At 44.8% G+C, this 24,517-nt stretch overlaps 1 protein-coding gene across 1 annotated transcript in view; it reads right to left on the bottom strand.

Annotated features, from left to right (window-relative positions):
• Positions 1-1,042: 1,042 nt before the first annotated feature.
• The window catches only part of ankrd50 (ankyrin repeat domain 50), a 35,868-nt gene continuing 12,393 nt past the window's right edge, over positions 1,043-24,517 (bottom strand). Inside the window, exons 3-4 of the mRNA XM_062393998.1 lie at positions 21,531-21,763; positions 1,043-6,635 (exon numbers count right to left, since the gene is read on the bottom strand). Coding sequence (XP_062249982.1) covers positions 3,100-6,635; positions 21,531-21,763 — 3,769 coding nt within the window. The 3' untranslated portion in view covers positions 1,043-3,099. The remainder of the gene's footprint in view (positions 6,636-21,530; positions 21,764-24,517) is intronic.

Genomic DNA, 24,517 nt, shown 5'->3' with positions numbered 1-24,517 from the left:
GTTGTGATTCCTGAAGTGTCCTGGTTTGGCCGTCCACCATCGAATGGCCAGCAGGGAGATAGGTATTAACAGCACAGCCGGCGGTTTTGTAGCCTCGATACAAATGAAAACTATAATTACCACATCGCAGTCATGTCCCTCTGCCAGCCAATCAGGGTGCACGTCACAACCACGTCTGTCCTCACTCACATGATAAAGTCCATGTGGTGGAAACTGAAAGGATTTCATTAAAGGCTAAGCTTTGCTGCTCCTGCTCTGCTGTATATCAATATCAAATGTAAGATAGTGTGTTTGACACTTGATACATATAATGATGTGGGAATTTTCATTTGTATTCCTTAAAACATACATCAGTGTAATAAGATCCATCTGAAATGACAGAAACCATCTCTGAGAAGAATTATTTGAATTGTTGGCTACTTTGACTTTTAGTTTGGTTCATCCCACTGACATGTGGGAACCCGCCACCAGGGGGCGACCAAGAGAATGTGGCATCACGTAAGGGGAGCGTCCATGTTTCTATACAGTATATAATCTATATTGTCACTTGTTTCATGGTGGTCACTCTAAATTACCAACTCAGTGCCCCCCCCCCCCCCCCCCCAGCTGTTTAATATAGATTCTATCTCCCGTTATGACGAACAGCACGGCCCAGAGAAGAGTTAATGCAGAACAGTGAGGTTGCCCTTTAACTTTATGGACATTAAATGTCATCGTTTCATCATTTTATCCAATAAAGTCATATGAAATATTGTCAAACCTATAAAATGATTGACATATGGCCAAAGGTCAGTGTTATATTGACCTTTGACCACCAAATTTCTAATCAGCTATCACTTTATATGAGCCTTGAGTTTAGGAGGATGTGGTGATTTGACTAAGAAAAGACTAAAAGAGAAAAACCACCATCAGACTAACTGCAGATGTTATAAAATGTTAATTTAAATATCTTGAACCTCATAAAACATTAATCGACTTCATTCCACAGATCTTATGTATTTGTTTACATCCTGTTTAGGAATAAATCTGCAAAAAGATGCTGTTCAGCAGTAAAGCAAATATGTTTATTAAGCACTTTAATATACATCAGAAAATTCCACTTCATATAATACAGGAATTCTTTTAAACTGAAAGTCGAATGTACATGGGAAGCTATTTACAATCCAAATCACTGACAGTCAAACCAAAGATGACAGACAAAACACAGTCAAGACAAACAAGAGAACTGCTGAATAAGACTGTACAGTTTGTTTTCCAACACTGGTTCTAGACTCACTCCTGCCTTCAATCCTTCTATTGACCCTTCATAGCAAAACGTTTGAGCTACTGTGGTGCTGAAGAGCTGAGAGCTTTCACTAGGGCTTAAGTGTTTGTGCATGCGATGGGTTCCTACTCCCCCCTGATCCCAGATCTTGGCGAAAAATAGCTCGCTGTTAAACGGTATGAAAAGCCTGCAAAAGAATATGACACAGCCTGTAAACGCTAACGCAGCTCCACAGAGTTCATGAGAAACAGATGTTCGAGTTCCCTCGGTGCCACGGCCGAGCGCCTCCTCCCCCCCGCCTGCTCCCGCGGGCTTGAGTCCTGTTGAACTGATTTTCAGCTCCTCGCAGGCAGCAGGAGGCGGGACAGAGTACGCTGCTTCAACTTTGGCTTTTATTGTGTTTTTTTATACAATTTTGCCTTTCAAACTCGTGTTAATCACCCTGAAATATCCACAAGGAAATCGCTGAAGGTGGATCACATGACAGTAAGAAAACAAAGCCAGGATTCTGTTTCTTGCAATGCAGTAGGTTAAACATGTAACTCGGCAAAATGCAGACAAATGCATTTTTTTTTGTGTAGTCACTGCTGCGTTTAGCACCAAAACTCTGTTAACAGTACACAATGGGTTATTTAAATATGTTTTATGCACACAAAAAACATAACACACAAACTTAAAAAAAAAAAAATCCCATAGGGACAAAATTAACTTTTTTTACCCTCGACATTTTCCTTGAATCTCTCTCGTAGATATTTGTGATAATACAGAAAACGCACAAAGCCGACACAATCTGGAGTCCAAAACAACCGCAGGCAACTTCTGAACACAGCACCATGATAGAGCTAATGCAACACAAGCTGCAGCAAAAGTGGCTTTTTTCCAAAAATAAATATGCTTGTATATACTCATGAAGTAAAACTGCCATAGCTATCAATACATTACACACAACATAGGTTTAGCACACTGATCAAGGTTAACACAGATTATTTGGGGTCTCTAGAAAGGCAGACTATAAATGCGCTTAAGTTCATACTGTGACATCAGTTACTGTTGTGTCCTCTGGTTTGTGACAATGTACTCAGTGTTACATTGCTGTCAGTTTGAAAAAAAAAAATAAAAACAACAAATTAAACAGACAGACCAGACATGATGTAAAATAATAAAAACAAAAAATTAAAAAGCATTGGATGTTTGTATCAAACAATTACTTTAAAACATGGATCGGATACAAAGTAAATAGAACAAATGCATGTCTGTCATTTTAGTCTTTTAAAAGTGCATACACTGTTTATTAAATAGCATAACATTAAATTAAAATGATAGTTTGCATGACTAAATGAAGAAGGCTGTAACAGATGTAGGCACGTCGAAGTATCAGTTCACATGAGCCTCAGGCAGCAATCAACAATCTTCCCTAGGTTGTATTTTTAGGTCGCCCTCTGATGAACAAAAGAAAAGATATGTTTTTATTGATATGCAGATGAAAACATTTGCTTTGGCACAATCCCTCCAATGGTCTGCGTGACGAATGGCACTCAAGACATCTGCAACAGTATAGGAATGACTCGGGTCAATGTTTGGTTTGGGAGGAAAGTCTTCTCATCCGGATTGCGGCGTTCTTCATGCAAGTCTGATTAAATCCAGCTAATGACGGCTCTGTTGAGTGCGATCCAGTAACAAGTGAGCGTCTGTCATCAGCCTCTATTTCAGCCACTGTGAATGAAGCGTTACCTATGTGCCGTCTCCCTGACCTTGATTTCAACTTCGAGACAAATGCCTGATGTGATTCAACCAGCACTTATTGGAGGGTCATTTTGAAAAGTGTCTCTTACCAGTTATAACGGAGTCTCCTTTTTGTAGTTAAACCCAGGGTCCGATCCTTCAATCTGCAGTTTCAGGGCTTGTTTAAGGCTGAGCTCGGTTTCCCCGATGGGATAGTTCTCCAGAACATCCTGATGGCCTCTGGTCTGTCCGGCCCGAGGAACAGATACCCTACCCAGGAAAACCTGATTACTGTGTAGATGATAGTTGGGGTTGGTCATGATGCCGTTTCTCTTCCTTTCAGCAGAGCTCTGCTGCTGGATAAAGAGTTGATCCTGGTCCTGTCCCCTGTCCTGCTGAATTGAACCACCGATCATGATCTTGCAGTGGGGATCCTTCACTGAAATGTTAGCTACCGACTTGTTGAGAGCGATCCTCTTGTCAAACTGCGTCATCTCGTACTCCAACACCTGACTTTGTGTCGATCCACTGTTCTTGAATTTCTTCTTGTCTCCTCCTTTACTATTTGATGTCCCATTTCCGGTCTTACTTCCCTTTGTTGACTTGAGACCAGGCTTCAACTGAGACCAGTCAAAGTCATTGGATGGAGATGATGGCTGTTGACCAATGGACTTGGTTGTGGAGGAAGGGGACACAATGGACTGCCTGCTCCGGGTGCGAGGCAACGAGTGCTGCTGGATTTGTTCTGTGAACGTCAGCCCATGAAAACTGTCGATGGGCACAGTCTGTGCTGTGGCTGTGGAGGACGTGGTTCTCAGGGAGGAGTTCTTTGAGCTCTTAAGGGAATTATTCGACAAAGAGGATTTCTGTCTATCCACAGTGGAATCAGGAGATTCTGATGGGGAACTGAAAGCATGGACGGGTCCGTTGGGTAAGCCGCGTCCAGACAAATGCATATCTCCTGCCCCAGTGCTGCCGGAACTGCTTGATTTAATGGTTAGGGACTGCATTTTACCAGTCACAGTCAATGGTGTTTTTTCCTCCATGGTGTGTACTGGGGATGGATTTGAGCCATTTAAAGTTGAGGCCCCGTACTTTTCCAGAAGTTTTGTGATCATTGAGTGGCCTCCTTTTGCTGCCACTCTCATTGCTGTGCGTCCAAACTGGTCAGCGTGGTTGGGCTCAGCACCATTTTCAAGAAGTATTTGCACAACATCGATGTGACCCTCCTGTGCAGCTATGCCCAGCGCTGTTGCTCCCTGGTTGCATGTATGATCCACGTGCGTCCCGCTTTCTATCAGAAACTGTACGACTTTGGTGTGTCCTTGCCATGCAGCAGACTGGAGGGCTGATCGCTTCTCATTGTCACAGGCATTCACATCACCGTGATAGTTAATCAGCAGCCTCACCATTTCAACATGCCCTTGCCAGCAGGAGACGTGGAGGGCTGTTCTGCCTTCAGTGTCACTAGCTTCCACATTTGCTCCATTTTCAAGGAAATACTCTGTCATGGCCAGCTGATTTTCAAGTGCCAGTATGTAGAGTGTCGGGCGTCCGTCTGCGTCTTTGTAATCTATGTCAGAACCGTGGCTCAGCAGCAGTTCAACTATGTCCCTGTGGCCTTCCAGTGCAGCCACCCTGAGAGAATTCCTCCCATCATATCCCTTCTGGTCGATGCACGACTTGTTTTCCAGAAGAATTTGCACACAGTCATAATGTCCCTCTTGTGCAGCTAATATCAGCGGTATTCTCCCATCATTATCTACCTCTATACAACGAGCGCCTTGCTCAATAAGGGCATCGCACACTTGACGGTGGCCCTCAAACGAAGCCATGTGCAGTGGGGTCCAGCCTGCATCATCCCTGTGATTCTCATCCAGACCTCTGTCCAGCAGAGTTCTGACCACCTCCACGTTACCCTGAGCAGAAGCAATGCTCAGCACAGTCCTTCCCTCGCTGTCGATGCTGTCGACAGCTGCCCCCCAGAAGAGTAAGGTGTTGACAACTGATGCGTGGCCCATTGATGCAGCAGCAAGAAGAGGGGTGCGGCCATTGTTGTCAGTATGATCCACATCTGCTCCACCTTCCAAAAGCAGATCTACTACATCGACGTGTCCTTCATAGCCAGCCACAAGGAGGGGTGTCATGCAGTCTTTGTCACAGTGGTCGACCTCTGCTCCCCTGTCGATCAGAAGGCTCACAACAGAAGCATGGCCTTTACTTGCAGGAACACAGAGAGCAGCGACGGAGAGGGCAGTCCTCCCATCCACATCTTCATGATTAACCTCTGCCCCGTGGTCTAAGAGGTGCTCAACAATCTCTCTGTGCCCCATGTAAGCTGCAGCAATGAGAGCTGTTCTTCCTTCATTGTCTGCTTTGTTGACCTCAGCTCCATGCTGAAGAAGATTCAACACTATATCCTCGTGACCTCCCCAAGCTGCAGCTCTCAGAGCAGTTCTACCGTCGGCATCAGCGCAGTCCACTTTGGCACCAGCGTAGAGCAGAGCAGACACAACCTCTGAATGTCCCCCCCACGCTGCTGAGCGGAGAGCCGTCCATCCATCATGATCTGTGTGGTTGATGTTGGCCTCACAACCAATTAGGCAGTTGACCACTTTGGTATGGCCCTGCCTTGCAGCAAGAGTAAGTGCCGTTTGTCCGTGGTTGTCTTCCAGCTCCATGTTTGCCCCTCTGGATATTAGCAAGTTGACCACATCAAGGTTTCCACTGTATGCAGCGTTGGCCAGCAGAGTTCTTCCACTGGAGTCACACTGGTTCACGGATGCCCCGTTGTCAAGTAATGTCCTTATTGAGTCCTCTCTCTCCAGGGCCTGTTGTACAATACAGGAGGCGTGATCGTCCTCGTTGTTAACGTGAGCTCCAGCTTTGACCAGAAGTTGCAGAACTTCCTGTTCTCTTGGTATGGAGGTGGTCAGGGAGTCACTAGCAGGAGTTCCATTCCAAACCATCCAAAGAGCCAGATTGAACGGCTCAATCTGAAGATTGGAATTGACCAGGTGTAGCGCGAACTCCTGCACCTCGAGAGGTTTCAGCTGCTTTGCCCGGCAGGTGTAACTCATTGCCAACATCCTATGTCCCTCTGCTGCATTGCACAAGTACTTCTGGGTGCAATGCTTAACATCCAGTAGCCACTCTGCAAAACTGTAGTGAAAAAGGATTTTAGTTGACCCGAGGCCATTGACCAACAACTTGGAGAGAATGTCCATCTTTTTCTGAAACTCCTCCATAGTCAGTGTCATGTTTTTGGTCCACACCGCATGGTACAGCTCTTTGACTGTGAGGGGCCTGCAAGTTGCCAGGATGACATTGAGGATGGGTTGGACTTTGGCAAACTGTTTTCTGACGAAGAGTCTCTGACAGAGCCACAGGTAGAGGCCGTTGAGCGTCCCAGGGATGTCACGTATCTCACGAAGCATGATGAAACTCTCCACAACGCCGTCCAGCACCCGCTCCAGGTAGAGGAAGCAGCCGCTGCTCTTGATGTGAAGTTGGTTGAGCATCTCGGCCGTCTCCTTGGTGAGGTGTTGCCTCAGGGCCTCCTCCTGGTCCAGTCTGTGGAGGATGTACTGTTGCACATCCTTGACGATGTAGGCCTTGCGTAGGTCGTCGAGGCTGATTTTACGGAAACCTGGAAGAGAAGAAAAAAGACATTAGACAAGTGGGATAACAGATATATATCCTGTGGCAGCAATGCAGAGGATGAAAAGGGCATTGCAAAAATAACTTGGTAGGATAGTGTTTTTGTTCTATATATACACACACACACACACACAAAAGAGGTGGGAGCAGTTGAAGGAGTCCAAGTTAATGATTAGTGTTACTTTCCCCACAGTCCCCCTTGAGTTATAATCCCGAGTCTGACCTTGAGATCATACCCAGTATTTATCCACTGATCTTGTACCTTTGGATAATTAGGTTAGGCCGACCTTTAATTTCCTAAGGCATGGGATAATTAACAGTAAAGCTGTGGTGTTGAAGAAAAGCCTTTCAGAGGAATTGAGAGCACGACCCCTCTGGCTGCTGGAAGCCGACAGGATCAGCAGGAGTTCGCTATCAATTCAGACCATAAAGCACGAAACCAAAACAAAAATCATTCCAATTAGCATTCTTTAATGTGTCTGGTGCAGAAGCAATTTCAGCTGTAATCACTTCAAACTTAATAGTGTCAGTATAAACATGGCTGATGTGATGCATGCATCACATTAAATAATGCTTGTGCCGATTCAAAGAAGAAATAAGAAAGCACAAGTCTTCCCAATGAAGCTTGACTGCTCATTCAACCCATCCATTGACATTAGAGGTTATTAGAGCTTAATAAGCAGGAGCAAATCTGCAATAAGGGCTGTAAATGTACAAGATTTGAATCGTGGGAGAGCAAAGGGGACATCATTTCCACCCTTATAGCCCATCAATGATCTGTATTACGTCTCTCCAGTGCCTCACTTATTATTGTCCCACATGCTCCCGGCTCAGACCTTTAGAAATCCTTCATAGGAAAACCCCTGAAATGATCACAGTCGGTCTTAATGAACGATCTTTAATAGGAAATTCCTCCCAGTGCCGAGAAAAAAATGGCCCCTTAATGGCCTCGGCTAATGGGCATTAAGTGAACTGTCCTGCATGTTAAAACATCTGCTTGTGGTCTGTGCAGCCAGAGGGCGAGGAGAGCATTTCTGCATACTTGTATTAACAGTTCCCATGGTTCTCAGGAGGTTACTGGGATAAGGAAAGAAAACATTATTGACATACAGTACTGCACCATTTGCAATGACTTACAGTCTTTCTACCACAGCTAATGCATCTGAGCCAGTTTAATCTCGCTCTGTGAAAAGGTCCACTTTATCCGCCAGGCTGAGCACAGACTCATTACGATTAACTTAAAAAAATTAGGTGATTAGGGTTTCGATTTTTAGACTTCTTCATATTGACGGAGCATTTTATGTTCTCCCCGGGAAAGTGCTCTAACAGATTTTAATGAAAATAATCAATTCAGCAAAAAATCCTCACTTATACACTTTCATCCCCAACAGTGAAAAGTGATTGCTTTGATTATATAACACCACTTTTTACCCTGTACAAAACCTGACTGTCCCCGTGCCCGAGGCAGGGCTTTATTCCCCCAGGCTGTGAAATCTTCTTCCACACGAGCCCAGTGGTGAGCGCACCTGGACGCCAGATAACCCCGATGAGTTGAACAACAGTTCCCAGCGACGGTTTGGACGACAGCTCCCGGTAAACAAAGGCGCAATTGGCTTTTCCTTTATCGTCTGCTTCTGAGTTTGTTTTAGATAAGCTCCCAACCCACTGAACAGCAGCTCGCAGTAATCTCCTCTTACTTTGTCCTTGAGGCCTTCGTTTGTATTTCAAACTGCGATAAAACTGGTGAAACGCAAACATTCACGCCGGAGATAATGATGAGATGTATTCTGGTATCATTTCAAAACATGGCAGGAGGAGAGAAGCAGAGAAATCTGTTTCTGCATTAACTTTAATAAAACACACACTCTCGCTGGTTGGAACTCATAATAAGTACCAATTGCCAAAATGTTTTACGACAGAGCTGCTAACCCCCGAAGAAGTGGGGTTGGTGGGGGGGGGGGGGGGGGGGGGGGGTAAATACTTAGGATTAATGACTTTATTATAATAGGGATCATATGGACGGACACATGTAGTTCTGCAGTTCTGCAATCTAAACCAGAACAAGCCTTGGATACAAAGAAAAACAATAACATCTTGAAAACAAATCAATACTCTGTTTATTCTGAATATTCACGGCTGCAGATTAATGTTTAACCAAAAAAAGGGGGGGGGGGTGCAGCTGCACAAGCAGTTTTGGATTCATAAAGCTATAAAGTATTTCTCTCCTGCATTGTACAATACAATTGCCCAATCACTTCAGCAACTCGATGACCCTAACCCACTTTCAGTCTGTCATTGTTTTCGAGGCCGTGTGGAGTTTTCCAACCCTCCACGCTCTTCTCTCCGGCTGCCTGACCCCCTGCACCAGCTCACACATTCCTCCAGCCAGATCCATGGGAAGCCAGCGAAGTAACTACCCAAAAAAAAACAAAGCAGGCTCTTCTATCTTTAACCGTTAAAGGTGCTCAATATTTCAAACCTTTACTTTACAAATACCAACTCATAAATCATGACAGTAGCCTGGGAAGAGCTGTAATGGGTTGTTATGATTCTGGGAAAGGTTAACGTGGTGTTTCAGATCTAAAAGATACAGGAGCACTTGAAGGCACCACACGGTTCCTGATGTGCGTACCTGTTCCCTCTGTGCACACTATCTCCTCTGGCTCCAACTTCAAGCATTGACTATCAAGTTTCAGCCTCTCGTGAGATCATCAGAGGACTTCTCCGTCTTTATCTCCTCTTTATCTCCAGCGTTTTATTTTAAAAGCCAAACTAGCTGCTGAACATGCTTCACAAGCCTCCCTCCACTTTCATCTGTGATTTGTGAACGTTGTATTTGCACAATCACGAGTCATCAGTGTCTTTGTCAACAAAGCGACATCATATGAATATTTTATCAAGCTGTCATGTTTCAAGAAAGACGTCTGAGGCCTGCTGTGATCTGTGTGCCTGTGTGTGCGGTGTGTGTGTGTGTATGTGTGTGTGTGTGTTTTAATTTTTGCTGCTCTGACGTCACTGCCTTCGTTCTCATACTCCTTCTGGACCAAATCCTTCTTTGGACATTCTGGGTTTGTTCCAGCTGGGACAGGAAACCCGCTCGCTGAGAAAGCGGGGGAAGAGGCCATTAGGGGGGGGGGGAAACAAGGATTTCAGTGGACTAAGAGGAAAAAGAAAATATTTTGACTTTTTTTTTAAAAGTGTGACATTCCATCGTCTGATTCACTCCGTTCACTGCGGGACAGAGAAAAACATCCAGATTCGTTGTGAATATTTTTTCTCTGGGGAACAAAAGAAAAATGCTTCTGTGCTGTAGCTTATGATAAACAGTTTTTCCTACATTCCACGGTCGCTGACGCACCATTTATGAAACTACAGTCAGAGCTGGAGGTGGGAGGAGGAGGAGGAGAAGGAGGAGGAGAAGGAGGAGGAGGCTGAGATGTGACGGCAGCCACATGAAATAAAGCAGATGCCTGGATTTCTGTTAAAACACATTTCTGTGAGAGAGAGAAAAGAAAAGAAGAAGTGAAGCTACACTCACACTTCATTCTGTCTGAAAATGGCCTTTTCAAACTGAAACAATTTCCGTCCACACAAGGGTTTCGGATCTGGGTCAGTTTTACTCCCTGACGATGCTAGTTGGTGTAGACAGGAAGCATTTGGTTGTGCGTTAATGTGCTAGGCTACAAGCAATTGTGAATAAGCATGTTGTGCATGTTGCATCTTGCAGAACTGAATGGCACAACAGCTGTTAGCAAAGATAGAAATGCTTATAATTGATTATCCTCCTTGAATTCTACACGAGTCTGATGCCAGTTGTTTTCTTCCGGAAGGGGGTCATGTGATAGGAGCCTGACGAATCAACGGAGGCTACATCGTGATTGAAAGAACCATCATTGTTTCCGAACATTTGTGTCTGCCCATCCAGACTGAAACGCTGCTCCTCAGTTTTCAACTAAAACTTTTCCATGCACCTCTAAAACTCTAAAAATGCTGTAGTACTGATTCAGCCTGATCATCTCCAGTCAGAAGAAGCAGAAGAAGAAAGATCTTTTCTGAACCAGCACTTGGAGGAGGATGGCCGACAGTTTCCACTTCATCAGCACACATCACTTTATAAGGCCTGGATGTCAACCCTAACGTCATGGCATGATTTCTGCCCAACTCGTTCAGATCCAACACTCAAACCACCACATGGGGGAAAGTCATCCGACCTGTATTTCATGACTGTGGTGTAACAGGAACTATTAAGCACTACAGAAAAATGCAAGAACTCACGTTGGCTATAAATGTCCAGATGCTCTCCAAGAACAATTTTATTTCCTCCCACAGTTATGACGGCCTAGATTTCTGCATTATTAGACAGGGGGGGTGGGGGGGTGGGGGGGGGTGTAGCTGTGTACCGTGAGGACGGTTTAGAGTCGGAACAAAGGCGACTGCTAAACAAGCAACAAATGACACATTCATCAGGGTGAGGGACGCAGCTCCTGAGCCCAGGCCTCGCAGACAGCTGCTGCTCGTTACAGAGCTGGAAACCGTCCACAGGAGACAGAGCCTCGCCTACAGAGAGGGACTGTTTGCCTCCTAGATTAATTTATCAGATGACAAATGAGGCGGCGTGCCTGCGTGCGTGCACATCGGGGAGAGAGGGGTCCGAGCTCATCAACCTGGACCTCGGGAATGGCGAGGTCTGAGATCTGGCACGTTCTTTGCCAGAGACACCATCTTAAGTCATCGGATCCATAAAGCAAACAGAAACCCAAGCCCTCGCTGCCCTCTCCTCAGGCCCGCCAGTAAACCCGCGCTCGACAAACGTCTGCTCGACAGCTGCAGTGTTCCCCGCTCCAAAAAACACCAGCGCCAACCTCCTAAACACAAGTATGTGGACGAGAGTCAGCTCCAACGGTCTGCAAACAACAGCCTCTTGAAAAGACTGCTGCTATTTAAGCCTAGAGAAACGCTGCCGAGGACCTTGTTTGGTTACACACTCGGATTTCTGCTCTGACAGACAAATAAAGACACAACTTTCTACTTCATCGGGGATAAATGTGGTTTATTCACAAGCGAGAGGAGACAAAGCAGAGCACGGAGGAGCTTCGACTGTAACAAGCCCCTTATTCAGCTGAGCAGAAGGAAATCACGTTGGATTAGTGACTTCACTTTAACTGCTCTGTATTTTCACTGCCACGCTACACAAGCATCGGTGCAGACACTGGAATTATTACAGTTTAACAATTAATTTGTGTAGCGCTGGAGGCAGCGCACGTGAAAACACTCCTGCCCCAACACGCCTCTCGCTGAATTTCAAACAGGACGTGAGGGAGGTTTCCAGTCAAACCTGTCGCGGTGCAGCTGAGCAGGGCAGACGAGGTGGGGGGTGGGGCAAACAGGAATATACTTAACACACAGCAGCACGGCTCACTGGGAGAGGTGGAGTCTGAGGCTGCATCCACACGCTGGGGTTTTAAGACTACATCTCTGCTGCTATATGTTTTCAAGGACACAGATATTCTGTTTTTAATGTTATTAGGTCAACAGTCAGAAGGAGGCGCTGCCGTGTGAACAGCATTTTCTGAATAAGATCAATATCTGAATAAGGAATAATCAAATTAGGACATGTGGAGTCTTAACAGGATTATGTAGACATGTTTAACATCTTAAGTACATTTACCAACTGCTCGACAAGATGGAGAAATACAAATGAGATGGTGTTTGGCAGCAGCGCATATTAAACTATTTCAGGTTGAGGTTTTGAAACTGGTGGAATAACGTTGGATGTAATAGTGTAGTGGACATAATGATGATGTGAGTTATTATTAGACTATGCTTAGTAAAAGGAATATTCAAATAGCAACTCATGGAAACACTGTAATCTGAATAATCAGCCGTTGGAAGAGTGGAGACATCTAAAATGTTTTGAAAGCTGCTAGTTTGAAAACTATGACGCCCTGAAATAATTTGTGATTGGTTACTATCAGTAAACACAGTTCCACCTCGTCATCAGTCGATAATTCACCTCTACTGTTTCTCATTTGTTGTGTTTTCTCTGCGTAGAGCAGACAATCCAGTTCCCTGAATGGTGGCGAGCGGTTCCAGGTGCGCTCGTGCGGTTTTGGGATTATCAACAAAGCTGAGGCTGATGGAGCCATCAAACCACCTGCATGGAGAAAAAGACCATCCATCTTATGAACAGTTGTGTGGAACACTGCCTGCACAGAGACGCTGAGCTGTTTCTGTTCCACCAGCAGCTGAAGGAAAATCTGACCGTGCCTCTGAATGACAGAAGCTCATTAAGACGGTGACAAGAGGCTGAATCATAAGGCAGCGCACCTGGTCACTCACAAGCCGCCTCTCTCCGAATTCCACAGCAGATAACTGGGAGAGAGTTGTCACCGTATATCACCGAGCGTCTTCCTGCAGCTGCACGCACGACTGGAAATATCATCCCCGAGAAATAACACAGAGTTCAGCCAAGAATACACAGATCAAACCAGAGCAACAGTACATAAATGGTAGTAACTTTATCCAGACTGTGTATTCACCGGATCCTGACCTATATATTTTTTGGCTTAAAATATTAAACACTCACAAATATATCTGGTTTATGTCTGCAGATATTAAAACTGTTATTTTGATTTATTATTTATTTAAGCCTCGGAAAACACATTGAGGAATAAGACCCTCATTTACAATGGTGCCGAGGGTACAATAAAGAGTAAAACATTGAGAAATAAATAAATAAGAATAAAATAAATAAATATGCATATATACATTCAGGAATAATTGCAAAATACGGCAAAAATGTAAGTTTACATTTGACAAAAACTCTATACATTAGGTTATATTTGTGTTGGCCTTTTATTGAAAGTTATTTATATTCAAATTCATGTTTAAACTCATAAAGATTAAATGACGACATCTTACGAATCTTTGCCAATTGTTTTATTCCGTCTATAAATCAGTATTTTATCGCTATCGCTAACCCGAACCCTTTTTTATTATTTTACCTTTATTTTATATCTTTTAAATGCTAAACAGGATTTTAGCATTTAAAATGCAAATTAAAAAAATGATTAACCCTCCAGTCAGGCCATTTGAAAGTCTGCTTTCTTTTTCAAAGTAAAATAACCTGTTTCCTCCTGGAGAACTTTTCAGGTGTCACTAAGCTCTTGTTGTGCAGGGAGTTCCCACTCACTCAAATTTCCTCGATACCTTCCTGTGTTTTTGTTCATCATTACACTGGCTGACCTCCAAGTGACCTAATTTCTCCCTGCCGCCACATGTTTCCAGTCACCTGCACCAGAGGCCACTCGCTCTTGCATGTCAGTCGTGTTTTATTAGCCATCAAGTCAAACGAGCCATTATCTGCCATCGCGAACGTGCTGCCAGTAAAGTCTGGAACCATTTTGGTTAAAAGATTTCACAGAGAAACAGATTCGGCACCAGGAGAGCTCTGTGAAATCGAGTTACTTGCAAAGTCATCCCTGGCATGCAGGTCACCAGGCAGCGTGGTATTCACAAAACTGTATTTACTCTCGAGACCTTTACCCTGAAGCAAAAACAGCCAGAAACCTGCCAAGAATTCAATTTCAAATCAAGTTAAGCTAAGACTTAATAAAAAATACCCTTCAATTAAAGCAGAAAACGACAAGTCGCACTCTGTGCTACACCCCTGATGAAATAAAAGAATATCAGGTCTATAAAAATGTGGCAGGGGCATGCCGCATACCAAAGGGCATCACCTCGAGAGGAAAGAGGCCCGCCCGGATCGTCAGCCATGTTCAGAATCATGTTACTGCAGTGCAGCACCCAAGGTGTTCGAGATACAGACACGGGAGTCCTGTAATTTGCCCCGGCTGTCAGACTGCATGACGGTGAATTACAGTATTCAGCGAGGATTATGGTCTTCAGCTCATCCAAAGTGAGGCTCAACATGCAGCCTCACAGACGACAACTCATAAATGAATATGGACATAAATCAGCTTGTCTGTGTAAGCCAATTTCAAGAAGGGGGGGGGGGGTAAACTAATTAAATCTACCGTCCTCGCTCGTGTTGCCCGGGAGTCGAGGCACAGAGACGATCTGAAGTGAAAAGTAAGAGGAGAGAACAGAGGAGGCTTTTATTGTGTTTTGGTTGCAGGAGGCATCTGTCAATGTTCTCTTTGGTTTGGTGCAGAGCAGTTTGGGCTCCCTGGTGAAAGGCTGCCGCCCGGACAAAATGTGTTGGAATTGGCTTTAAAGTCCTTCAGACCGTTAAATAAAAGCATTTACACTTTGTGCTTTAAGACTGCCTCGGAGCTCCCCCTCCACTCTCAGTCCGCAAAATTGTTCTTGGCGCGTAACCTCTCATAAAACTCGCAATTTTTTTTATTTCACAGTCAAAGTCTCAGATTCGTCCGATCCTCGCGTCAATGACGCCGCAGCGTTTACTGGGGCAGTCTGTGAGCAGAGCCATCTTTGTCTCTCCTCAGGGAGCATTCCACAGCCCAGAAGAAATAAACCGTCCTCGCTGCTTTACGACTGTGTTTGTGTTGTGTGTCGGCCAGAAGAACCCGCGGTCGCACAACTGAGGTCTCACAACTGAGGTCTCACATTTTGACCGAAAAGAAAGTAGACACACGAGAAAAGCACATCCAGTGAGATGTTAAGAGTTCGGTTGACCCCCTTTTTTCTTTTTGCGCCGGCTCGGCCTTGCCCTGCGTCAGATCCCCCCCCCCCCTGCACGCCCCGGGACAAAGGGCTGCTCAGAGCGGCGGAGGAGCAGGGCGCACACGTTCCAAACAGGGCTGCTCTTTTCGTTTTGTGATCATTGGTGGTAAATCAGCTCCGTCTCTTGACAGGGCGTCTAAAGAAAGCTCCATTCACGGTGGTGAGAGCGGAGGTGGGAGATGCGGTTCAGGTCCTCGATGGGGTGGGACTGCCCCTCTCTCCAATGACACAGAAATACAGGAAACACAAACACACAGGTCCACGCCAGGGTCGCCTGAGCTGCTTCAGGACGGGGTGGACATTCTGAGCATTTTCCAGAAGGGATTACGCAAATGTGTGAGTCAGTTGCTCCAGACTTTTTCCGTATATTTTCAAGCCAGCACACTAGTAAAGTATCTGGAAAATACATTCAACAAAAAACTGTACAGACACAATATTTAAAAAAAAAATGTCGACGGGATTTGAAACCTTTTGGAATAAAGCAGCAATTTAAATGTTCCGTTATCAAAAAATTATGATTTCTACAATGGAATTCATGTCTTGTCCTGCCTCCTGCTTGTTTTCCTCATTGTTGTGAACTTAAAATCTTCTGCTATGCCAATTTTCTGGAGATAATGTCCAGAAACGATATTTGAGCTTTCTCTAAACTACCAAATTCTCTGGACATTATCCACAGTTTCTTAAAAGTGTGAATTTCTACAGCTGTAAAAACCTTCTATAGAACCCACGTGCTTCAGACTATACAAGACGACCCACAGTTTAAACTCCAACATGTGCAAATGTGTCACCCGAGGAAGGAAATGAGTAAACCCTCCATCAGAACGCCTCACAGGGCGAGCGTCCTCTTGAAGTGGCCGCACGCTCCTGTAACATTCCTCACACCGAGCCAGGGAGTATAACTGTCTTAATTACAGCTGTGATTCATAACTAAGAGAGGCTTTTATGTGTGTGTGTGTGTGTGTGTGTGTATGTGTGTGTGTGTGTGTGTGTGTGTGTGTGTGTGTGTGTGTGTGTGTGTGTGTGTGTGGCTGCTTCACAAGTTGTTGGTGGGCAGAAGTCCTCGACTCCTGCCAAGTGCCCCTCGCGACCAAGCAGAGGAACTAAAAGCTAGAATTGGGAAAAAATGGAAATAATACTGTATTTCATGACAGTGGAAATCAATCTGATAGATTATATTTCACGACTCCAACAGAACACACCGAAACTATATTATTATAACCACTGGCACTGCAGAGCTCAGATCCAGGCCTCCTCCATCCTCCCTCGCTCATGTCGGCTAAGTACAGCTTGCACAGGGGTTTTTGTTTTGTGTTTCCTTTTAAACTGGGTTGTATCGTTGTCATCTTCCTCCTCCTGTACTGACGGATTAGTAACGAGATGCTTCCATGCGGGAGGAGAGATTTGAGAGGCAGTGATTCTCGCTCTGTTATCTCAGATCTGAACATATTTCTTTCTTCAGACTCCATGTGGCCGTTCTTCTGAAAGACGGTTCTACGTAGATCCAGGAGAAAAAGAGAATGGTTTTGATTAGAGATAAAGATTCTTATCTTCTCACTAAGTTTTAATTAAATCCTTTATTTTCTTTAAAAATATCCCTTCGGAGGAATCTGCTTATTTACTGCAGGGATTTAGATCAGGAGATTATTATCTTATATCAAGAAATGAAGCTGGAACAAGCAGCCTGATCAGTTTAGATTGTGTCTGGAAACCTCCCGACTGGATCATAAGGTAACAGCATCTTTAAAGATCAATAATTATCACTTTAAGTCTCATTAAGCATTATTTTTTAACCAGGTGACTCTTCGATTCCTGCTCTAAAGAGGACGTGTTCCTTTATATATCTGATAAGTTTGGTTTTGAATTTGTTATCCAATGTTGTGAAAATTAGGTGAAACCTCCTCATTGACAGCTGAGGCTGACTCGTGATTGGACGTTCTCCTGCATCTGTGGGACCTCGCTATCATGGCTCCACCCCCTGACCACTACTGCTCGGGCTCCGGGTTTAAAGACGGCAGCGTTCATGTCCGGGATGTTTTAGCTTGATTTCCGGATAGAGGGAGGGAGTGGAGACACTCTATGCTAACAACATTAGCTTTACCATTTTATCAAGGCAGACATTTTCCACTTCATTCTGCCTTTCAGCACATTAAGCACATGCATAACTATGAACTTGGGCATATATTGAAAAAAGAGTAAACAATAATTGTGATTTAAAGACTTGGATGTCTTTCCTGCTGTTCTGGATCAGATCAGAGGCTAAATACAAACTAAACCTACTTGAGGCTCCAGGAATAAACAGTTTTCCAAACTCTGTTATCAAATAATTATACATGAGCATCATCAGATTTATACTTCGGGATTTCTAGACGTTAGCTCAGGAGACACATTTACTACTTGCACCAATAACAATACTGTGCAGATGGTAGCCATTACAGTTCAGTGATAAAAAGATCACACACTAGGCTGGATCGAAGGGTAGGAGGGGATTAACATTAGTAAAATGAGCCTGTAATCATTTTAATGCAACCGTTAAAAATAAAGAAATTCTAATAACCTTTCAATAAATGTCTGCACAGATCCAGGAGCTGTTTCTGATTCAGCACAATGTAAATTAGGAATCTGGAGGAATTGTCACCTCTGTGCCTGTAAGAACATTATGAGAGGTTGAGGTATGAGTTGTCTAAAAGTGTCTGAGGCTGTTTCTATGTTAATCCCTGGTTCAGTCTCCCACCTCCACCTCCCCCCCGCTCCACTCACCACGGCTCTGCCCCGCTGCCGGAGGCCTCGTTAAATTGGCACAGATTCTACCCGGCTCCAAACCAAAATCGCTGGCTAAGTGTTTCCACTCCGCTACCCCCATCTTGGTCGTACAGTAGCACAGCACACGGAGGGGGGGAGCTGTAGGTCTGCTGTCACATGGGAGGGAAAGAAGCTGCAAACTACAGAGCGCGCGTTTCAGTTTTTAGTACAAGTCCGTGCTTATTTTACATCTCAGGAGTCAAGTCAAAGTGAAGGCACGCAGACTGAAGTGATATGTATTTATATAAATATATATAAAGTGAGTCAGCCAGAGGGACACGCTGCACAACTCTGGAACCGCTCCTCTCCAACAGAACGGCCTTTGTTTGTGAGGCCTGAGCCGAGCGGATGCGAGCGAGGCATTCTGCAGCAGAACCCAGAATGCCTCCTCCTTCCTGCCCGGTCTCAGAGGTGTCGAAAAGTTCCCCAAGCACATTCCACTGCGAGTCGGACACGAGGAGCAACAGTGGAGTGAGCAGAGAGGAATCCAGAGCGCCACCGCCGTCCTCTCAGAAATCTGAAAACACGTCACAGCAGATTTCTGGCCCCGGCTTCTCCTCTGCAGCGTGACCCCCCCCCCGCGGTTAAAGGTCATTACTCAACCTTTATCGACACTATATTCACACCGCCGCAACGCTCCCATCACCGCAGACCAGAGTATACTGGGAAACCCTCACAACCTCCGCCCCAGACAAAACAGGCCGCTCGTTTAAAATAGGAGTTGGCTCTGCAGCGGGCGTGAAAGTGGAGTGTATTGGCAGGTCACGGCCATCTCCGACTTGTAAACAATATGGAGGGTATTTTTAGGGGACACTCGGCCTCAATTTTAATCCTCTGAAGTCCTTCTGGTCTATTTTAGGTCCAGTGCTGCATGAATAAGCAGCGTTCACACTGCTGGGTTCATAATAAGGCGCACAAGCTAATCGAGGACACGGCAAGTGGGCGTGTGTGTGTTTGTGTGCAGGTCTACATCCGTTTGTGTGTGAAGGGGGGGAGGGGGGAAAGGACAGGTCTTGCAGAAGAATTTCCAGTGTTGAACTCAAAGCGGAAGAGTGGACCTAGACAAAACAGAGACGCTGCTAAAAGCATCAGAGGAGAGGAAGGCCACAGCTCATTGTGGCTCGGGAGCATCTCAATGCACAAACTCAATGGGAAGCGATGAAAAGCTTAAATACAGGAGATTCCGATCTAGAACAGCGTGTTTGTCCAGTTAGAAGAGAGAAACCACATATGTCCTTCACCCCCATTAAAGCGGTTGTCGTCACATCTGATGTGCGAGTGTGGTTCTGTTCCCTCGGTTCAAACGGAGGTTTTCATCTTTGAACGCCAAATTGTCGGCCAATTGGAAAAAGAGCCCGACAAAAGCTTGGCCGTCATCAAAGGGCCAGTGGAATAAGGAGAAAGCGGAATGAGAGCCAGTGGAACAGAAAGAAAGAAATGACAGAAGATAAGTGCAGTTTATCTGATTGTTCCAAGATGAAAATCCCTTCACATCATATCAGAAACCAAAAAGAACAGACGGCTCTTCAGCCACAAACAGGCAGAAACTTCCTATTAGCATTTACATCTGCAGCGTGCACGGTTATATATTCCCCCTGTCGATGTTAGATGCACTCCTGCTGATTTAAAACTGTGGCTCGGGCCAGACACAGCACGACACACACACACACACACACACTGAGGATAAACCAGCAAATACGATTAAATGCAAATTCCCGGCAGAAGAAGGAGACAAAAATTAAATATAAAACTTCTTTTCTGTCAGTGGGCTGGAGGTTTTTTGGGAGAAGCGCTGAGAGGATGCTTCACAGTGCGCCTCTGATACCTGATCCAGGATCTCCTCGCGTATGAGCTTTGATCCTGGAGGAAAAGTGTGGGTGGGCATGTCTTTGCAATTACGGAGTGGGCCGCTCGCATCACAGCCGGTTTGTTTCGCATGAAGAACACAAAAGACTCCCGAGTTCAGTCTTTTAAACTCGGGGATCCACCCTCTCACTTCTAACACCAATCAACCCCTTTAGGAGTTCACTTCAACCGTAACTCTCTCGTCCACTGTGCTTTTACATTGTGGAGTCGAGGCGTGAATCAATCCGACCGGACGCTCCGATAACGGTGATGTCAAACTGCTCCATAAAACTTCAATCAATGCACAGTTGACACCCATTGTAAAACATGGCTCAGGTCTAAGAGCGCATCACAGGGCTCATTAAACCCAAACACACCAACATGCTCATCAATCAGTGAGGCAATTACTCTCTTGATTAATTGTTTTGTCCATAAAATGGCAAAAAAAAATTAAGAATCCTTGTGACAAATTCCCAACTTTCTTCAAATCCTAGTCTGAAAAATATATAATATGTCATATACAATTCTCATAGAGCTCATAACTCCCCTATGGTTCAACGGTCACCTTAAATTCAATTAAACACACACTCACACAGATATCAGGCTACTAACTAGCTCCATGAATTTTGACAATACATTTTATTTTAATCCCCAAAAGCGGCATCGACCCCCAAAAAGAAACATAGGTTGAGCTTTAATACCGACCTGACCAGACTGTGATCGAGTATGTGGAAGAAGAACAATTTAAATCAAGATTACATTTAAAACTCAGCACTTAAAGATTAGCACCTCATTTTATTGTCAAAATAATAGTAATACGATTATTTTGACTACTCTTATACGGCCGCAGAACTTTTATTTAGTCACTATACAAAAGGAAAAGTGGCTCATTCAGCCTGAAACCTGAAGGAGGAGAGACTGCTAGGATATTACGTAATGATTGAAGGGGCGAGCCGAGGGCACGAGGAGCTCCCACGTTCAGCGGCTCAGCGGAGGTAGAGGAGGAAACACGCAGCAGAGCGAGCCGGCGGCGCAGACTTCCTCCCACACAGTCAGGTCCTCGCTGAACGTGGAGCCAGCTCATCAGCACAGAGTGGGCTGCCGGCCTGACAAGGAGATAATAGCAGCCGGGTGGGAGCGGTGTCATCGGACATGAAGGAAGAGGTCTGTGGCCGTGACCATGATCTCACCGAGCAGGTCGAGGTGCTGGAAAACCTTCTGCATCCGGACTCTACTAACAGCTGCCACCAAAACCCGAGCCACACTGCACCACACTGGGTTTGTAGCCTTAGTGATGCATCATGTTTTATATATATCGCCATGTTTCTTTAAACCCGCTCAGCTCATTTGGGATTATGCACAGAGCCTCCTGTTTTGGAAGTGAACAGATACGGACAAAACTAAGGAAATGGAGCAGAACCAGCGGAGATCATTGGAGGCATTGAAGCCAATAGATGACAACAGCCCTGAGGAAGACATATCAACAATGGCGGCACTCAAGCTTTGACCTCAATTCATCAGCCGGAGCATTTACCTGTGAAGAGTTTGGTGATGGCCTTGTTCTGCCGGCGTGCGGAGCAGATGAGCAGCAGCCAGGGAGGCAGGAACTCGTGGTGGCTGGCCAGGAGCTCGGCGATGGTCCTCGGGGAGCCGGGGGGCGACCTCTGCTCCCCCTCTCCCAGCTGACAGCCCTCGTCGATGGAGTCCACGAGCAGGATGAGGGACTGCTGAGGAGGCTTCACACCCAGGAGAGGCAGCAGGACGCACCTAGGGGGAAGGAGAGGAACTTTATTATGTATTCATCTTACCGATTGAACCCGACACACTGAGCAAATTACTTCTTTTCTTTTTACGTGGGGCTGGCAACAGCGTTTTTTCCTTATCAATTAATTTGTCTGTTATCTGTATTTTCTTTAAATTAGCCGATGAATCATTTACGCCGTGTCAGGAAAGAGAGAAAAATGACTGCACAGAGAAACAGGTTATTTAAAGCTGCCACCTTGGGCTGCAGACAGTAAGCACAGGATTTGAAAAACCAATATATTAATTTAAAAACATTGCCTGAATAAGATCATGTGAGATTATATTAAAATATTAAAACCATTTGTTAATTTTCCATCAATTAATTAGCGGTGGATTTCAGCAATGCTCGTTAGACAAGATAACTAACTTCAGTAACAATGGAGCGTGGAAACATCACTTGAGCGAACAAGCTAGGTTTATGTCATATTTCCCTTTCCTCCTACGTGTTATTGGTTGGGACCAAAGCAAAATATTGGAATGGGATATATATCATATTTCTGTCTCATACACAACTCTAATATCCTAATGCAAAGGAAGTAAAATCTCCAGTCTCTCCAGGATGAATCTGTTTTCAGCAGTTTGTCTGGTGTGATTCTCTCTCTCTCTCTCTCTCTCTCTCTCGATGAGTGTAATTCAGGGGGCCGCCCCTTTTCTGTTATGTTCAAAAAAAAACTTTGTCTGGGAGCTAAACTCTCGGCATTGAGACGATTTCAAAGTGTAAAAGGAAAAGATGTGTTTGGCAACTATCGTGACAACTAAACGTGCAAAAATCAAACCTGGACAAAGCTCCTCGCCTTATAATGAACAAATATCTTTTTATATTCTCAGATCTTTGGTTCTGTGACATCACGTCTGTGCAGGCAGGACTGTAACTGCCACCGACCTCCATTCGGGGGAAACTGTTATTTCCCAAGATTCATGAACGTACTTCCAGCTCCACCGGCCGAGATAAAGGATCTGAGGACTTTACACTAGTGACATTTTAATCTGGGTCTGGGTTAATTAAACATTTAAAAAAGGAGATTGAACAAATCAATTAAACGACACGAAAACTTGACTGAGGAGCGGAGACGGCTTCGGGGCACGTGAGGATCTTCACGGTTTAGCTATCGTGCAGATAAAGATCGGTCACCTTCCGGATGACGGGACGCTCTCTTTAACTACCACTCTTCTTTAATGGAGCTGACATGGGGCTTGTAAGCGTTGTCATAAAACACTAAAATACTGTTTTAATGAGACGTCCTCTGGAAGCTCTGCAGCCTGTCACTAACCCCGTGGCTCCGGAGCTCATCGCCTGTTTTAAGCATCCGACCACTTTGGGCTCACATTTCAAACCAGGTTCATTATCCTGAGCGCGAGGGAGTAGAGGTGGTGGAGGTCTGTGTGCGTTCAGTGCACAGACACACAAGAGGAAGACTGTTAATTGTATTAATTGTATTTGTGTACGTTTGTAGTTTGAGGCAACAATGTACAAATTATCGAGTTAAACTGCTGTTTAAGTTTTGCATAAAAACTCTGGATTGGAAACGGTTTTGCTGATGAGCTACAATTTCCTAGAAGTCTGAATAATGGTCGACTTATTTCCAGTGAATATAAAATATGTGCATAATAATATATCAACACAGGAGCTCAGTCGATATGAGTTATTATCTATGTTTATGTTTGCAGATATAAAAAAAATATTCTTTATTTACATTTATGCTTTTACGATATATATATACTCGGTTTTATTTGTCTTCTCTTTTTATTTATTGTTATTTATTAGCCTCAATAACAATAACAACAGTTTTATCTTAGAGTGCATTACATGATGTTTAATTCGTTAGTCATCATTCTGAGATGCAAATAGACCTGCAACCAAATACAGTTTTTATTTATTAAGCTTCTAATTCTTTGTTTTTTATAAATTGAATGATTTAAGTGTAAAAAAAAAACTTAAATTGCTGAAATGTGTTAACCCAGGTTTCAGGTCCCTGAAGCAACATCTGCCAATCACCATTTCTGTTTTGACAAACAGCCCGAAACCCTGAAGAAATTCACTTTGTGATGAGGAAAAGCAGCAAATGTTCTCTTTTCAGAACGACTGAATTAAAAGGTTGTTGTTGTCCTCCATTGACTTTTCAGCAGTGGACACAATCCTGTGCAGTTTAACCTGTTTTGGCAAAGACTCAACAATCTTCAGCTTGTATTCCTAACTCTCTCTCGGCAGCCTGATCCCTCAGAGGGAAATGAAAGCCCTCCACGCTCCTCCGTCATGATGCTGCTCAGCCTTTCAGAAACACGCTCAATCACTGCTTCTGATGTCCGCAGCCCCTCAGAGAACCTGCGGTGCCATCTGGGAGCCTCGCCAGAAGGAATGTCCGTCCACGGGGGTGACGGGGAGCGAGTGTGTGCGTGTCTGAGGCCACGCTGCCCACTGAGACAATCAAATCCACAGTGACAGCAAGTGGGCACAACAAAGGGCCTTTCTTCTCCAACAATTCAGCTACTTTCAGGGCTGTCAAAGAGTCAAAAGACCAGAGCCGCAGACAAAGACAACTCCCTGTGACGCGGGGGACGGACAGAGAGAATCAGCTCAGGGAGAAAAAGCAGATTTTTAGTTTGCAACACAAACCTGCAGCACCTGAGCCGGAGAATTAAAATGGAATCAGCGACACACAACTTTTGTTCTCACTCAGATCCTCGGCATGTTGCTCAAGTTAACCCCGGATTGCTATT

The sequence above is a fragment of the Platichthys flesus genome, chromosome 8 (assembly GCF_949316205.1).
Source record: "Platichthys flesus chromosome 8, fPlaFle2.1, whole genome shotgun sequence".
In the NCBI taxonomy this organism is placed as follows: domain Eukaryota; kingdom Metazoa; phylum Chordata; class Actinopteri; order Pleuronectiformes; family Pleuronectidae; genus Platichthys; species Platichthys flesus.
This window is presented reverse-complemented; position numbering and strand designations above follow the sequence as displayed.